The 13,450-nt window shown below is 41.4% G+C and overlaps 1 protein-coding gene across 1 annotated transcript in view; it reads left to right on the top strand.

The window, feature by feature from the left end:
• LOC134061713 (scavenger receptor cysteine-rich type 1 protein M130-like) overlaps positions 1-13,450 on the top strand; it is a 40,994-nt gene that overhangs the window by 24,892 nt on the left and 2,652 nt on the right. Inside the window, exon 22 of the mRNA XM_062517473.1 lies at positions 12,593-12,910. Coding sequence (XP_062373457.1) covers positions 12,593-12,910 — 318 coding nt within the window. The remainder of the gene's footprint in view (positions 1-12,592; positions 12,911-13,450) is intronic.

The following is a 13,450-nucleotide window of genomic DNA, read 5'->3' as shown; positions in this document are numbered from 1 at the left end:
GTTGAGTAGTTTCAATGGTTAAATGATTTAATAGTGTATTATTGCAGTGAGGACTTTTATTTTGAAACAGTTGTGGAAAGAGAAAACAGGATATGTAGTCTTCACAGAGAGATTGTATGCTTAAAGCCTGAGAGAGAGAGAGCTGCTGCAGGTGGGGCTGGCCACCTGGCATAAGATTCTAATTGCTTAACGACCCGATTGTGATGTCATAGAGGCCAATGTTAAGTCTATGGGGAAATTTTTAATAGTTTTTAATTTATAGTTTAAAAAGTATAAAAGTTACAAAGTTGAAAAATACATAGCAGCATGCCCCTATTGAAGACCTACGCTACAACGTTTGAATGAAGTTTCTAGGTTAAACGGTTCAAGCTGAATAGAAAAAATGAATTTGGTAAGCGGAATAATAATAAGAAGCCTAGGAAGAACAGTACAGTGCATTTTCATGCACTGTAATAAGAAGAAGCCTAGGAAGAACAGTACAGTGCATTTTCATGCACTGTAATAATGTCTGTGGCTTTAAAAAGTACAAGGAATGCTTGTCTGGAGTGAACATTTTCAGATAGATTTTACATCACAACGTTTTTCACAGAATCAGAATCAGTCAGAATCATTTGCTGGATATATATAGCTACTTCATAATCCTGGAGTCTGACAAAAGATTGAGCTTTGTGGCCCTGAAGCCTAGAATCTTTCATGCTCACGATGCAATATGTTCACTGGGGGGAATATTCCATGGCTCAGTCCATATTAAATAGAACAAGATACTGTAAACTCAAATAAAAAGAGAGGTTTTGGACAGGTGTTTGGAGCGTCCTCCACAAATGTGTAACCCAGGCCCAGTGGTCATGGTGAATGAGCGCCTGCTGTCCACTCAAACAAAACAGGAGGGCAGGTGACACGTCTAAAAGTTCACGATATCTGTCACACCTGTGACACTATGTTTTTATCATATGGCCTGGAATAGGAGCTCTGAAGAGACAGTTCACTATGGTGGGGAGGGGCAATGCGTGTGTGTGTGTGTGTGTGTGTGTGTGGGTGGGTGCGTGCGTGCGTGCGTGTGCGTGTGTGCTATTCATTTATTTACTTGATTACTCACTTGTTTAAGCCATTATGTAATATTCCTACGCAATCATTTAGACGACATCCGCACACTGTTAAACACTTCACCTCCCAGCTGCCATCTGCTTTGGCGCAACCAATTGTTCCCTCATGTACGGTGGATGCATGAACAAATAAACTGTCAAGTACAAAAGTCGTCGGTTTTCCATTCATAGCCATTCCATCAACGGTTTCTGAATGACCACCTTAGGACAGGCCAAGGCCGGCGGTCACTGTCCGTGGTGCTGAAACATGGTGCCTATTGATCAGGGACAAGAATTGAATCTGTAGGACAGCGGGCCATACATTAGCATCCATGTTATGGTACTTTACATTAAATTGAAATGCATCATATATTTTAGCAGTATCACCGCCTCAGACAGTGCACCATGGTGACCCTGGCTATTCACTTGTGTCATAGACATCTGAAGTTTGCCTACACAAAAGAACCAAAACTGCCTTCTTTGTCCATATAAGAAGAGCCGGCTGTTAATTGAAGGGAACTACCTATGGCAAGTTCCATTGCAAGTTAAATCTGGGGTAGCACAAAACTAAGTTTGCAGTTTTAATGTACCAAAGATAACAGGAGCCACTCGAAGGCAGAGGACAAACGTGTGTTGAGCAAAACGTCTGCATTTCAGACTTGTTTGTCACCGGGAGAGTTTTTTTGTCTGCAAATTTCATGGGCCTGGTGATCTCTGCTGTCAGGAGCTCCACAGCACTCTTTTACTGCCACATGCAAAACTGTGGTCAGATCATGAACTGCAGCTAACCGTGACTCAACTAGCCCGACCATCTGCCTGATACTGTGATCTGCACCTTCACTCACGTTCAGTCTCTCCCTCAGTAGTCAGATCATGAACTGCAGCTAACTTTACAAAGCAGTTTAAGTATAAGTAGGCTATATATACTTTTTGGATTCTGTGAGGGAAATTCAATCTCTGCATTTATCCCAATTCGTGAATTAGTGAACACACACAGCATGCAGCGAATACACAGTGAGGTGAAGTACACACTAACTTAGAGCAGTGAGCTGCCTGCCCAACAGCGGCGCTCGGGGAGCAGTGAGGGGTTAGGTGCCTTGCTCAAGGGCACTTCAGCTGTGGACTGGTCGGGGATCGAACCAGTAACCCTCCGGTTACAAGCTCCAAGCCCCATGGCTGTTTATATTCCTTTTGTTCGTCAGCTCCAGAGTCCAGAGGTCATGGTGAAAGTGTCATGTGCCATTTAGAGGCTGCTGTCCATTCAAACAAAACACATGTCAGAGGGCAGGATGAAAATACATGCTGATCTGATGGCACATCTAAAAGTTCCCCACATCACAGGCTGTGACGACTTTCTTTTTTTTTTTTTTTTTCATAATAAGCCCTTGAAGATGAGCGATGAAGAGGAAGTGCTCTATGGTGGGGAGGGACAATCCATGTGTGAAAGAGAGGACAGGCTATGTATGGATATATTTATTTATTAATCTACGTATTTATTTAGGCCAATATGTAACAACATCCAAGCACTGTCAAATGCTTCACCTTCCAGCTGCCGATTGCGGACTAACCAATTGTGGACTAACCACAATTTAGATAGATAGATAGATAGATAGATACTTCATTGATCCCCAAGGGGAAATTTGTTATCTACGGTGGATTCATGATAAACGAGAACAAAAGTAAATGGTTTTACATTTATTTATAAATGTACATATCATTAGATTTCTATTTATATTTATATCTGTGTGCCTTGTTTATACTACTCTATAGCAATAGCACTGTGCACATCTCTCCTTGCCACAGTGTTGAATGGCTTTATGCTGACTATAGATATGTATGTGTGTATATGCATTTATTTACATTTACATTATTAGAGTAAACAGAGTGGGCCTCTGACTTTTATAAACACACATCGCTAAATCACACAAACAGTCTGGGCAGGGTCCAATGCTTCTCTCCTTCATCCTTGATGATTTCATGAGAGTTCACAACACATCATATTTCAACATGACGTCTCGCTGGGGTTTCCAACACTGGAGGGTGAGAGCCCCTAGTGCAGAGCCATAGAAAGAGAGAGTTGCGACACTCTTTGATGTTGCCGCCACGATCAAAAGTTCCAAAAATACCTGTGCAGAATGGCTGAATCGCAGGAGGGTGGGATGTACTTCTGATGCTGGAAGGTGTAATCAATTAACTCATTGACTACTGACCAAGGGAGCCAAAAGCCCCATAACGAGGAAATAGCCTGGAAAAAGCGCTGCCATTTTTTCCTATGGAGGTCTATGGGAGTGCCGCCACTCTGTTTTATCTACCGCTCTGCCCTAGTGGTTTGAGGCGGTACTGATGGGAGAGCACCAAGCGCTGACCAACCTGAACACTTGACCAGAGGCGGACATTCCTGGTTCCAAAGAGTAAAAGTCCTGCCATATATTCACGTTCAAGTTCAACTCCAACTGACCTCTTGCAGCAGCGAGATCTGCCGGTGACAGCAGGGGCGGGGATACAAACGCTGCTATGAAGTTGTACACTCTATACTTCCCGGTAGTCTAGACGTGACCGTGTGACGAAACATGAGGCACGGGCCCTTGGGGATATGAAGAGGCATCTAAACACCAGCACATACATCAGGGATGTAAAAGCCAATTAGGGTAAAGTCCTGACGTCATGAATGCAGGGTCTAGGCTCCGCAGTACCTGGAGAGAAACTGCACTGCTTCGCAGCAGCCGCCTTGCTCCGCCTTGCTCCCGCGATAAGTTAAGGCCATGTGATAGCGACTGCAGAGTCGGAAACACACCCATCTAGACCATCGTGGACAGATTTTTAACCACGTGCATCTTGTGCTGCGCAGTTCTGTATGGAAGCATATGAGTTCCATAATTCAAATGAGAATGCATTCTGCAATATGCAATTCTAAAAGACATTACATTAGGCAATTGCTAATTCATTATGCAATTTAATATTACAATTTGCAATACTTTCTTTCAAAATGCATTTTAATATACAAAGTGACAATGCAATCATCAAATCAATTTGATTTATTTTGGTTAAAAATTTGAATAAACATGGATTGAATTGCATTCCATTTTGCCATGGTACTTTAGTCTCAAAATTCAAATGGCAATTCATTTTGCATTTCAATTTTCAATATTCAGTTTCATCTTTTAATTGTCAATTACTTTTGCAATGTAATGTTCAAAATTCAATGTAGAATTGAATTATTTTTTTTAATTTTTTAATGTATTTAATTTTTTTTTGAAAATGTTTTTAAAACAAATATTGAAAACATTTTGAATATTTTTTGGCAAAAAGTTTTGCCCGGTTTGCAGAAATAGCGCCCCCGTTATTGCATAGCACTTTGTCACGCTCTTTGTGTCTCAAAATTCAAATGGCAATGGCAAACGCGATTCCAAAACACATTGCAATCTGTCAGTCTTCCATCACCCATGGCGGGAACTACGTCACGTCCGTGTTTATCTCGCATTGGTCAGTTTTCTCTTTAAGGCGGGTCTTAGGCAGGGCGGCTGACGGCCTCCAGGTAGAGAAGAGAACGTAAAAGAGAAATTGTCGCTGACACAGTAGCCTACTGTTGAAGGTGATGGGCAAAAAACAGTCGCTCAGCTACTGAGGGAGGCAGGCGTGTGTGTGTGTGCGTGCGGAGACCTTGATCCGACCGTACGCCACCCCCTCCAGGAGCGTGTATCAGGGTGAAGCGTTAAAAACAGCACACAGGTAGCCAGGGGAGCTGAGGGAGCTGGCAGCCCAGGGCCCTGGAGCTCATATCTGGGTGGAGCGTTTGCCCCTCTCAGCCCGGAGGACTGCTCCAGATTAACGACCATAGACAGTAAGATAGGCTACTGACAGGGCTAACACAGGGCTACTAACAGGGCAGGGCTGTTAATTACAGGGCTACATCGTTTCATTCACACGCAGGCACTCCTGGTCTGACCACGACCGCCGGTCCAGCTGCAGCCTGCACTGTCAGGAAGTCAAGGAAGCGTATAGCCACGTCCTGAGATATCGATGGCTTTGCCCCAAACGAGGAACGTGCATCGTTCTTTTCTCAAATACACCATATTTTTAAGCAAATAAAGTTGTTTACTTAAGATTACTCAGCGTTCTATCAACGTTTGGTCAGGACCGGAAAGCAAGCGTAGTCACTTGCTGAGATATCGATGGCTTGCCTAAACGAGGAAGTAGTTTTTCACTGATCGTTGATAAGAATGTAGCACAAATTAGCAAGTGCATCTTTTAATCAGTGTCTACGTTTTATTTTTATAACGTAGCACAAATGTATTACATTCGTCAATGTCGACGTTTTTCAGTTATAGTTTTGGATGTTGAATGTTTGTACAAACAACAATCCAGTGGGATGGGATCACGTCTCACCGAGTCTCGCAACCGATTCCCTACCACCGCCGTCATGTCATCCGGCACAAGCTTCCTTGGTACACTGCTGTCATAAGCATTACGGTTCCCCATTGACTCCCATTGATTCTGACTGACCATTTCGAAGGAAAACGTCAATTATGTACTGAAACAAACGCCGCTGACATATGATAGTAACCATTTCGTCGATAAAATTTCGAAATTCTTGCTGTATTATGTCGGACAAAAATGTAGGTTATTATCAAAGTGAAATGGTTACTATCATATGTCAGCGGCGTTTGTTTCAGCACATAATTGACGTTTTCCTTCGAAATGGTAAGTCAGAATCAATGGGAGTCAATGGGGAACCGTAATGCTTATGATAGCAGTGTACCATGGAAGCTTGTGCCGGATGACATGACGGCGGTTTCCCTACCGGTGCAGAGAGAATATTTTCGCGGACCAAACGTTGATAAAACGCTGTAATCTTAAGTAAACAACTTTATTTGCTTAAAAATATGGTGTATTTGTGAAAAGAACGATGCACGTTCCTCGTTTGGGGCAAAGCCACCGATATCTCAGGACGTGGCTATACGCTTCCTTGACTTCCTGACAGTGCAGGCTGCAGCTGGACCGGCGGTCGTGGTCAGACCAGGAGTGCCTGCGTGTGAATGAAACGATGTAGCCCTGTAATTAACAGCCCTGCCCTGTTAGTAGCCCTGTGTTAGCCCTGTCAGTAGCCTATCTTACTGTCTATGGTCGTTAATCTGGAGCAGTCCTCCGGGCTGAGAGGGGCAAACGCTCCACCCAGATATGAGCTCCAGGGCCCTGGGCTGCCAGCTCCCTCAGCTCCCCTGGCTACCTGTGTGCTGTTTTTAACGCTTCACCCTGATACACGCTCCTGGAGGGGGTGGCGTACGGTCGGATCAAGGTCTCCGCACGCACACACACACACACCTTCCTCCCTCAGTAGCTGAGCGACTGTTTTTGCCCATCACCTTCAACAGTAGGCTACTGTGTCAGCGACAATTTCTCTTTTACGTTCTCTTCTCTACCTGGAGGCCGTCAGCCGCCCTGCCTAAGACCCGCCTTAAAGAGAAAACTGACCAATGCGAGATAAACACGGACGTGACGTAGTTCCCGCCATGGGTGATGGAAGACTGACAGATTGCAATGTGTTTTGGAATCGCGTTTGCCATTGCCATTTGAATTTTGAGACACAAAGAGCGTGACAAAGTGCTATGCAATAACGGGGGCGCTATTTCTGCAAACCGGGCAAAACTTTTTGCCAAAAAATATTCAAAATGTTTTCAATATTTGTTTTAAAAACATTTTCAAAAAAAAATTAAATACATTAAAAAATTAAAAAAAATAATTCAATTCTACATTGAATTTTGAACATTACATTGCAAAAGTAATTGACAATTAAAAGATGAAACTGAATATTGAAAATTGAAATGCAAAATGAATTGCCATTTGAATTTTGAGACTAAAGTACCATGGCAAAATGGAATGCAATTCAATCCATGTTTATTCAAATTTTTAACCAAAATAAATCAAATTGATTTGATGATTGCATTGTCACTTTGTATATTAAAATGCATTTTGAAAGAAAGTATTGCAAATTGTAATATTAAATTGCATAATGAATTAGCAATTGCCTAATGTAATGTCTTTTAGAATTGCATATTGCAGAATGCATTCTCATTTGAATTATGGAACTCATATGCTTCCATAGTTCTGTGCAGCGCTGCTCAATGCTGCGCCATCACAAACTCGCCTATTCTTTCTACCTGTGCACTTAACAACTACATAAAAAAAATGATAGAAGAAGGGATAAGCTATCCCATTGTTGCCTCCCCATCATTCTTTATGTTCATCAGTGAGGATCGAGGCCCGAGGAGCGAGGGAGGACGTATAAACGCTGAATGAGAGGCACCTCAGGTTTCCACGGGGACCCGGGTCATTTCCCAACCCCATCCAAGCTCTCTCCCACTTGGTTCCGGTCGTCCTCCTCACTGTCCCGTCATGATAGCAAAATGTGACCCCTTGGCTGAAAAAAAGCTCATGGTGAATGAGCGCCTGCCTGGTGCCATTTAGAGGCTGCTGTCCACTCAAACACAACACACGTCTAAAAGTTCACAATATCTTCTGTGATAAGTTTCTTTTTTTTTTTCAAATCATATGGCCTGGAATAGGGGCTATATGAATAGAAAGTTCACAATGGTGGAGAGGGACAGTGCTTGCGTGTGTGAGTGTGTGTGTGTGTGTGTGTGTGTGTGTGTGTGTGTGTGTGTGTGTGTGTGTGTGTGTGTGTGTGAGAGAGAGAAAGAAATTGCTTTTATTTACTTACTTACCTGTTTACTTACAGTACCTGTTTACTTACTTGTTTAAGTCAATATGCAATAGGCCTATGCAATCATTTATACGACATCCAAACACTGTTAAATACTTGGACTAATGGGCTAACCACAATTGTTACGTCATACGGTGGATGCATGAACAAATACAATGGTCATCTAAAATGTCAAATAAAAAAGTAAAGCGTTTTCAATTTATAACCATTCCATTCACAGTTTCTGAATGACCTCCTTTGGACAGGCCAAGGCCAGCTGTCGCTGTCCGTAGTGCTGAAACATGGTGCCTATTGATCAGGGTCAAGAATTGAATCTGTAGGACAGTGGGCCATAAATTAGCATCCATGTCTTGTTACTTTACATTAAATTGAAATGCATCATATTTTTGTCAGTACATCACTATCTCAGACAGAGCACCATGGTGACCCTGGCTACTCACTCCTGTCATGGGCCTGATGGTCTCTATCAGGAGCTCCACAGCGCCCCCCCTATTGCCACATGTAAAACTGTGGTCAGATTATGAACTGCAGCTAACCCTTGAAAAGAGCCATACGTCTCAAAACGTAACTTCTAATAAATCAAATTAATCGAGAGCAAGTGTGCGGACCTTTTACTTCATTTTGGATCTTAACTTTTTGGCTCCGGCACCTTTATTTTGATGTGCGCATTTATTTGAACTAACATCCTATCCATCTTATCCAGCACACATAGTGACTATTACTGGCCTCTCTACTGAACTGGTATCATATCCATCTTATCCAGCATACTGGTCTGTCATGGCATCATAATTCAGGTTAATTTCACCGCTGGCATATTTTTTTGATACTCATTAGTGTTCCCTCTGTGCTTGTTGCATCACATCGCACTTACAGTATCTCATGCTGACTGGATATATGTATTTATATGCACTTGCATTATTAGAATAAACAGAATGTACTTCTGACTTTTCACCACATCAAATCACACAAGCTGTCTGGACAGGGTCAAATGCCTCTCTCCGTGATTCTCTGTGGTCCTTATGGGATTTAACAACATGATGTCTTGCGGAGGGTGAGAGCCCCTAGTGGTTTGAGACGGTACTGATTGAAGAGCAGTATCAACACCTAGAGCTGGATATACAGTAGCCTAAAGATTAGGCTATATCCATGATCGTAGTTCACCATCAAACTAGGATTTCTGCAAACATTCCATTGCACCTTTGTTCACCTGTGACAAAGGTGTCAGAACTGACTGTAAGCTATTTGCAGTCAATGAGATTATTTATTTATTTATTTATTTATTTATTTATTTATGGTAAACAGATAATAATAGTACATTTCTACAAGTAAATTTCCTTTATTTCACTATACAGTTTGGACTGTGTAGGTCTGAAGAGTGTCTACAATTGATGTGGAAATGCTGCTGAAAAGCTGCATATCATCACTGCCAATACTAACTTATGTGTTATGTACACACGGTTATCAATATCATTCATGTTAAAATATAAAAGATATGATGAAATCACATCTATGTATGCTCGTTTTTAAATATATTTTCACCTAACTGGCAATGCTCCAGACATAGATGGAATCCCTGTAGTATTTTTGGTGTTTTGTGCGCCCCTCAGTGGATGATACATGACATTGCAAGGTCATATCAGGTCTCTGTTCATCATTCAATATTGCAGAATGTACTGTATAGAAGTCCACACATGCAAAGGCATTGCATGTAAACAATATTTGAAATGTGTAACACATTTTTCACTTATTCATATACAATTATTTTACACAACACATGACTCCTCACAGAATTAAGCTTTTGGTTTTGGCTCTCAGACTCCATTTGCAGGGGAAAATATGAACTTGTGACCTCTCCTGAGTAGCCACTGAAGACAAAAATGAGTCTTAAAAAGAGTTTATTATTGTTATCATTATCACCAAACACACTTTGGAAAGAAGATTAATATAAATATGTGGATACACACATTATTTTATATTGTTCCTCATACTAAAATCTACTTATACAGTATATTTTTGGAAAACAATTCTTAAGTTAATTTTGAACAGGTTTGAAGTTATTTGAGGCTGTTTTGCTTTGGCAGGAGCAACAGATCCTGTTTACACACCGTATGCCACCTGCACCCCCATCCAACAAGCACAAATCTTTGGTAGGTGCAGTGACTTCCTGACCACAAGGATGAGTCTGTGTGACTTCAATGATGAGAGTGCGCAGGGGGTGGGCTGAGTGTAGAGACACACTCTCTGCTCTCTCTCTCTCTCTCTATCTGTCTCTCTCTCTCTCTCTCTCCCTCTGTGCTCACTACCAGTTTGACATATATGGAGAACGGTCTTACAGCGCCTTCTGATTTGACACTGAAATGCTTTTGATGATTTCCTATCGCTCTGCTAATATGGTCACATCGAGTGTGATTGGCGGCTCAGGGATGCGCATAGAGTCTAGGTGGGGAGAGGAAGGCACAGTTGTGTCAGTGAGTCTGGGGGAGCAGAGGTGAGGGTTGTGCTGTCTGCTGCTGTCTGCTGAGCCCAAACTCAGAGCTTCTGCTGGGGGGAGATGAAGATGGAGGGCTGCCTGTGGATTATTCTGTTTGCCTCTGTGGCTCTAACCAACCAACAAGGTAGGACATGATTTATTCCACAAAAGAAAACTAATACTTTAAGCCAAATATGATCAGATTTCTTCTTAGTCTCTTATTTATGCTGAAAGGATTGAAGTCTAAAATCTTAACAGCATTCTGTCACAGTGGTGTGCTTGTGTAAGGTGTGCTTGAATATTTTTTTCAGTACTAATGTCTATCAGGCCATTCTAGATATTGTAGAGCAACTTGTAGAGCAACTTGTGATAGTTGGAGTCTTGTGTCAGTGCTTTAGGAATATTGTGCTAACCAGTTTGACCTAGTTTTTATTATTATTATTATTATTGAGAATCGCAAACATACCACATCTTGCTTATTCTTATGAAGAATAATGATTTCAGCTGCTTTATGTGTGGATGCGTATTTGAGTAATTGCATTACCCCCAATAACATATGGTGGCTATACAAGTAAAGTGAACTCAGCAGGTATGTGCTATACTGTATGTTGTTATGTTAATGGTATTAAGCCATGAGTACACTTGTGTGTTTTGCGTAGTACCTTCCATGCTCGGGTTGAATTTGAATGTTGCTCCAGCAATTGTTCATATACTGTACATTGCGGAGCATGTAGTAGGTGGCCATTTTATTACCATTTGGTAGGTTGCCATTTTGTGATGCTTTAGGTGTTTTTTAGTAACTTTCAGTGAGTTAGGTGCTTATTTTCGTACATGGCTAATGTGCCTCAGACTTATTTTTATACCAATTTCATTTAATTCAATAAATACAGTAATACAATTATTTATTGAATTTTATGAAATATTTTTTTTTCTCTTTGATCACCTCATATGGTCCCGTGTGTGACGTGGGCTTGTTACTCTCTCTTGAGGTCACCATTCTCTCTGTATCTTGATTTCTTTTTCTCTCTTGGTAGCATTCTTTCTTTTGTGTGGGTGCTCATGTTCACATTTGCCTATTTTTTTTAATCATCATTTAGACATATATCTACTATACACATTATCTACATGGTGCAAAAGTATCCATCCGCAAAACAACAGCTGAAACTCGTAGAAGCAGATTTGAGCACATGTATCAATTGACTTGTAGTCGTGCAAGAAAATGCTCAATGATCACTGCAAATAAATGAGAAAATATTTCACAGATGCACAACTTCTGTTGCATTAGTTCACATTTGGGTTTACAAATGCACAAATGTTGTGCATGTTCTCAGATTATGAAACACGGATGTGCAAATGTGTTTTGCCCCAAAAGGTGCAGTGAATTTGGGGCAAAATTCTCGAGGGCATGAGACAAGGAAGTTGTGATGCACAGGATAGGATTTGTGTACCTGTAACACAGATTTGTGAACCCGTAGCCCCTATTTTGTGTTAACAAGGTATATAAAAAAATATGTACAACTTCGAATTTACGGTTACACATTTGTGACTTCTTGCAAAATCTGCAGTTAAATGTGCTCATGACTTTTGCACCAAATACCTTCATAGGTAACCAATGAACGGAATTAATGATACACTTCATATTTTGTGTAGTTTTGAACATGTCAGTCAAAGATATCTGCGATTACAATGCCTTGGGTTGGGTTGGATTGGATTTGGGATGGGTTGACATGGCCCCTGGAGGCCAACATACTAAACAAATTGCTCATCCTAGGCCCTACGATTATCGAGATATTCACAGAAAGCTGTGCCTGGCCTACTGGGGGCGCAGCATGTGTAAATGTGAATGTGTGTGTGCGTGCATGTGCGCATGTTCATTCCTGTGCTAGTTTCCTTATATGTGTGTATGTGTGTGGGGGTGTGTGTGTTTATGTGTGCTTCTCTCTCTCTGTGTGTGTGTGTGTGTGTGTATGAGTGTTTTGCACATTTATTGCAGTTTATTACTGTTTGTGTCTGTGTATGTCAGGCTCAGGATAAAGTAAAATCTACAGATTTGTTTAATGAAAGGTTCTTGCCAAGCAAACAAATGTTAACCCTTTATGCACCGGGCTACATAGGTGTCTCCAGTTGTGCGCAGAGGCATTTTCCCCTGTATCCGCTGAAACATGACTCATAATCAGGCAGTTCTCCAGTTCAAGATTCATATTCTGAATAGAATTGAGTTCTGGATACATCAGGCTAGTATGACTGCCTAGCACAAGCACGCTAATATAATAAGAGCTGATTTACCATATTTATCTCTTGTCTCTGTCTCTTCTTTAGATGCAGTGAGGCTGATGAATGGAGGCAGTCGATGCTCTGGGAGAGTGGAGGTTTATCATGCAGGAGAGTGGGGCACCGTGTGTGACTATAAGTGGGGTATGACTGATGCTGCAGTGGTGTGTAGAGAGCTGGACTGTGGTGATGCTGTAAATGCTCTGGGTGGAGCTCACTTTGGAGAGGGATCAGGGAAAATCTGGATGTATGATGTGGGGTGTGAGGGATCAGAGTCCACACTGAAGAACTGTGAACACTTGGGATGGACAGACTGGAGTAAAAGAGGGTATCCTCATTACAGAGATGCTGGAGTCATTTGTTCAGGTATGCAAAATAAATAAATAAATAAATAATGTATCCATATTACAGTACAATTCTATTAACACATTATAACTACAATGATCACAAGTGTACTGCTTTATGTGGTTGCACATCAGAATTCTAACTGATCATTTTTAACTTAACCGAGTGAAAGATCAATGCAAAACTGTGCTGCTACAATTTCCAATATTTTGTGACAGGCAGGTGGAACCCTCTCAGTATTTTATGTTTTTCATTAAAATTCATTCTGTAATGTATTGCCATAAATGTATATATATCATAATACCTGCTTAAGCTACATCTTTGAATGTATACATTTGCCCACATCTCCTGAAGTGTCATTTGGCTGACTCAATCAAAATCCAGCAGCAAATACTTCTCGCTTATGCCAATATGTTGTGATATAAAAGTTCAACATTGATATGCTGAATCATTGTCCAATTCTGGTTGCACACACACAAACACACAGAGACATAGACGTACACACACACACACACACACACACACGCACACGCACACGCACACGCACACACAAAATGCTAC

The sequence above is a fragment of the Sardina pilchardus genome, chromosome 17 (genome assembly GCF_963854185.1).
Source record: "Sardina pilchardus chromosome 17, fSarPil1.1, whole genome shotgun sequence".
Taxonomy (NCBI): Eukaryota; Metazoa; Chordata; class Actinopteri; order Clupeiformes; family Clupeidae; genus Sardina; species Sardina pilchardus.
The sequence above is the reverse complement of the archived record's forward strand: the minus strand, read 5'-3'. Positions and strand labels throughout refer to the sequence as shown.